We start from the raw sequence: 4,597 nt of genomic DNA on the forward strand, positions 1-4,597 counted from the left end.
GGTACGTGATTTTAAAGTTTTTTTCAGCATAGCTGTTTTTACTGACCTGATCTGGATTTATTTTCTTTCCTCAGACTCTGTCCACTATTGTGGCACTGCTGAAGTTGTGATCCGATTGGTCGTCTCTGCTCTGATGGGCGTGGCTGCCGTGGCTGCCATTGTTGTTCTGGTTTACGACATCAAATCCAGAACAGGAGAGAAGAGACCTGACATCAATTTAAGACAACGATCAATCAGATATTAAATATGTTCAACTGTCTTTTTGTTTACTCTTCTGAGTACTTTTATGTTTAGATAAAATTCTCGTGACAGAATTCTTCTGCTGTATTCCTAATGATAATGATGCGTGATGCAAAATTTGATGTACATAAGGCTAAGAAAATGAAATATTGCAGTCTCCGCTCTAATTTCTGTACTTTTTTGTTGCCAACATAAGACTGAGTGAGTTATAAGATCACAAAGATAGGCCTGCATTTAGGTTGAAGTTAGGAAAAGTAGGTAAAATAGGTAATCAGCCACTATTATCAGCCAGTTAAACAAATGAAACGTTCAGCATCACATCATCTTTCTCCATGTGCCCATAGAAGTTCAATGACTCCCAATCAGAATAAATAAGCCCTAAGAAGTGTAAAAAAGTGTAAACACTTGGTGTTTAAATGTGGATCTGATAAATGCTAATAAATCAGGTTGACTGATGAAAATAACTTATAAAAAGTTTAATATACAGAGTTCATATACATATACAAAAATTTAATATACAGAAAAATAGCGTTTAGCATTGGCATTTGGGTATTTACTTTAGATAACTATAAAATAGGCATGTTCACATTAGAAATAGTAACTTTATAAATGGATGATATTCGTTAAGATTTCCTGGGAAAAACGATGGATTCTCTATACCACAAAAATACCAAAATTCCAAAAGTCAATTAGATTATTAAAGCAATTTTATTATGCATTTTTAGTACATGCATTCAGGCACATGCATATTCAAATAGACTGGCTGGAACAATTATTACATTTTTCTAACTGAACAAAGAATCCTGCCCGTAGTCAACAATTAGTCCACTAGAGGGCAGGCATCAAGATGAAATAAAGTTGCAATATATCAGTGTGTTTTCAAACTGTTTTGTTCAGGGGTCTGAGAACGCTTCGCATTCATTTTCATATTATTGTGAATGCTCCAAACAAACCTTTAAACAATATGATCACCTCTACTACAAAGAAACTGAAACCATGTTGACAGGTAGCCTGAATGTGCCTTGATTTCCCTTGCATTTAATTTATAACATGCATGTCTGAATGTTTCACCTGAATTTCAGATTTGGAAATGCACTTGTTTTTGGCCTTTACAGGGTACCAAACAAAGTTAAAGATGAGAGGACAAGATGAGTCACTTATCAGATATTATGAGTCATCTAGCAGATATTACAGAATAAGGGTCTTATTAAGCCTGTCCTGCCCGATTCAACTCCACACAGATTCTTAAAGGTTCTTTTTTATTCAGTTAATTTAAAAGGGTCTGAGTCAAAGAGCACTAAGCGTGAAAATACCACAGTTACAGTAGCTCTGAATGCAGCCCACGTTTAAAATTTACATTCATGCCTTATGGATATTCTTTTATTCATGTTCATTTTTTTTTCAAATGATAATATAATTTACAATAAAAAAATGCACTAAATAAAAACAACCATGTTAAATTAGCAAAATATACATTTAGCAGACAGACAGAGAGTAACAATATCATATATTACAGGGAGTGTAGAAAATCACATTACACTGGACCAAATGTTTAAAACTCACATTAAAAATACACGAATCACTGTGCAATGCAAACAAATCATCTGCAAACTAAATTAAACAATTTTTCTTCTTTTATACCAAATTCAACTAAATTGCACAGCTCAACAGCGCACAGGGAATTAATTGTAAACACAGTTTATGTTGCTCCTAGTCCTCCTCGTTATGCAACGGTTTGTCTGTTTCATTCCCTTGATCTCCACTGACATCTGTAAGAAAATAGAAAGAATCCGATTTAAAATCTACACAAAAACAAAGATGGAAATCACAGAAACTTATTGCAAATTAAGAGACTATCGACACAATAGTCATCATGTGACACGTGACATCAATCTTTACTTGTTCAGTCTCCATTTGGCTGATTAATGGAACAATAAAACTTTTTAATTAGCTGTGTTTAAGTCAAGCTTCAGTATTATCATTCCTCATAGTTTGATCAAGTATTAAAGAGATAAATGGACCTATATAAGACCTATATGATTTATACCCATTTTTTGGAAGCAGAACTCTTCATTTACATTGTCACACACACATTACACATTCTACAGTCTGATCAGTTACAGATAGAGCCATGCACAAAAAAAGTTAACTGATCTGTATCTTACAAATTGGACCCTATGGTTAGACAATTCCAGTGCTGTTAGAAGCAAACATATATAAATATAATGTAAAAGCTGAAATGCATTTACACAGGCAGATATCTAAACAATGACTAAACATAAAACACCTAAGAATTTTTTTTCTTGTAGATATTGTGCTCTTCTTAGGGTCTGTATTTAAATAACTGTTATTGAACTTTCAAGCTTCGTTTAAGGTTAGCTGTAGTTCTTGAACTTCACCCTTTCTCAGGGTATGTTCAGAATGGCACACTATACAATAATATACTTTCAGTGTGTATATACTGTTCTTCCGTTTAAGATCAGTGCTCTTTTATTTCTGTATTATTTAATATGTCTGTATTGATGGTGTTTATTTGTAACAGAGTATAATATCTGAATGACAAACCTGATGATGGTTCAACACATACAAACACAGATATAACCAAGTTGCAATGCTGCTGAGATCAAACACAGATCATATGTGCAGTCGCTGTTTTAAGTTTGAGATTTCTCAGATGCAGCTCATGGTAATTCAGTATCCGACCCTAATCTATTAATTTATCAGTAATCAGACCTCGTCCCTTACGGATACATAAAAGTTCAAAATTTTAAAAAATGACTATAATTTGTTTACTCTGTTCAATGCAGAGTAAAAAAGCTCATAGTTTTCAGTTCTCATACAAGCTGTAGGTAATACTTACTATTTTGTTGTCCAGGTTTAGATTTCTTGCGACAACAGTAAATCAGAACTACTATTACAACAACAACAACAACCACCAGCACCAAGATTCCAAACCCCCACTTCAGTGCTTCATTACTTGTGTAATGACCTGGATCTGGAGTGAATGTAATGCAAATTTGTGTTGAATTAGTCATATATAAATAATTAAAAAAGAGACATTGATACTGAAAAACTTTTACTGCTTTTGAAAAACTCTACTCACCACTAACAGTAACAGTCATGGTCCTCTGTAAGAAGTGTGAGCTGCTGCTCATGTTTAGATGATAAACTCCAGAGTCTGTGGTTTTGGAGTTACTGATGGTGAGAGATCCGGTGTTTTCATTTAACTGCAGTCTGCCTTTGAATCTCACATCAGTATTGTTATACAATGATAACTGGTTGGTCGCTTTATTTAATTCACCCATGAGATGGTCTTCAAACTTCCACAATATCCGATCATATCCCTTTATTTCAATAAGACCAGTGCGTAGAGTGACAGATTCTCCTTCCTTCACTGATACTGTCTTTGCTTCATCTGTCGCAGCAACAAACACATATAGAGAACATATGATTAAACATATGAATGAATGCTTTTTAATGACACGGAGAAGTGTTTCGTTTCGGGGTATGATTCACATTAAAACCCCTGGATATATTTTCAAATGTTCATTTGTTTACACTTGATGAACTTTACTGTAACTTAATAAGTTCTAATGTATAGCACTATTCATATCTCACATAAATTCCTCCTGCACCTTCAGATTAGAGCATCTGAAGAGGCTTTTCTCGCTGAGTAAATTTAGTTTAACCTTTGACACTCCTTTTAATACACATTAAACTCATAAATTTTATAACATAAATTTTATGTTTTGCGCCCACCAACTCAGATATACATAAACAAATAATGTTATTATTAATAATAATAATAAATAATATTAATTAGACCTATAGATCAATTAAACAATTTAACTATATGACATTATGATATCACACTAATATTAAAATGTTTACTAATTTAAACTGCTCACTAGAGTGATCACAAATAATATGATAATAGAAGAAGGGTAATTCCTGGGATTTGGTAAAATTAAAAAAATTTTTTAACTACATTACAATTCTGAATACACCACATGATTAGGCACATGAAACCTCCAACAAATCATTTTTTCCCACCTCAGGCATTAAAGACCTTTTATTATTTTCAAATTTTATTTTATTTTTTCAGATTTAGACACCTTTTATTCTCAACCCCACATCAGACAAAATGGGATTGGTTTAAAAATTATTTTACACAGAACTTTTATAAAACAAACATCTACCAACTGCTCATGTGTCTCATGTCCCTCATAACAATTTAAAGGGGTCATATGATGTTGCTAAAAAGAACATTATTTTGTGTATTTGGTGTAATGAAATGTTTATGCAGTTTAAGGTTCAAAAAACACATTATTTTCCACATACTGTACATTATTGTTTC

The 4,597-nt window shown here is 32.8% G+C and overlaps 2 protein-coding genes across 2 annotated transcripts in view; one reads left to right on the forward strand and one right to left on the reverse strand.

Annotated features, from left to right (window-relative positions):
• LOC107710207 (uncharacterized) overlaps positions 1 to 253 on the forward strand; it is a 987-nt gene extending 734 nt beyond the window's left edge. Inside the window, exon 3 of the mRNA XM_016514947.1 lies at positions 75 to 253. Within this exon, the coding sequence (XP_016370433.1) occupies positions 75 to 244 (170 nt within the window). The 3' untranslated portion in view covers positions 245 to 253. The remainder of the gene's footprint in view (positions 1 to 74) is intronic.
• Positions 254 to 1,942: 1,689 nt separating this feature from the next.
• LOC107710206 (coxsackievirus and adenovirus receptor homolog) overlaps positions 1,943 to 4,597 on the reverse strand; it is a 9,786-nt gene continuing 7,131 nt past the window's right edge. The window contains exons 3-5 of the mRNA XM_016514946.1: positions 3,344 to 3,655; positions 3,101 to 3,235; positions 1,943 to 2,009 (exon numbers count right to left, since the gene is read on the reverse strand). Coding sequence (XP_016370432.1) covers positions 1,951 to 2,009; positions 3,101 to 3,235; positions 3,344 to 3,655 — 506 coding nt within the window. The 3' untranslated portion in view covers positions 1,943 to 1,950. The remainder of the gene's footprint in view (positions 2,010 to 3,100; positions 3,236 to 3,343; positions 3,656 to 4,597) is intronic.

Source organism: Sinocyclocheilus rhinocerous, unplaced genomic scaffold, assembly GCF_001515625.1.
Source record: "Sinocyclocheilus rhinocerous isolate Xijiao unplaced genomic scaffold, SAMN03320098_v1.1 scaffold7469, whole genome shotgun sequence".
Taxonomy (NCBI): domain Eukaryota; kingdom Metazoa; phylum Chordata; class Actinopteri; order Cypriniformes; family Cyprinidae; genus Sinocyclocheilus; species Sinocyclocheilus rhinocerous.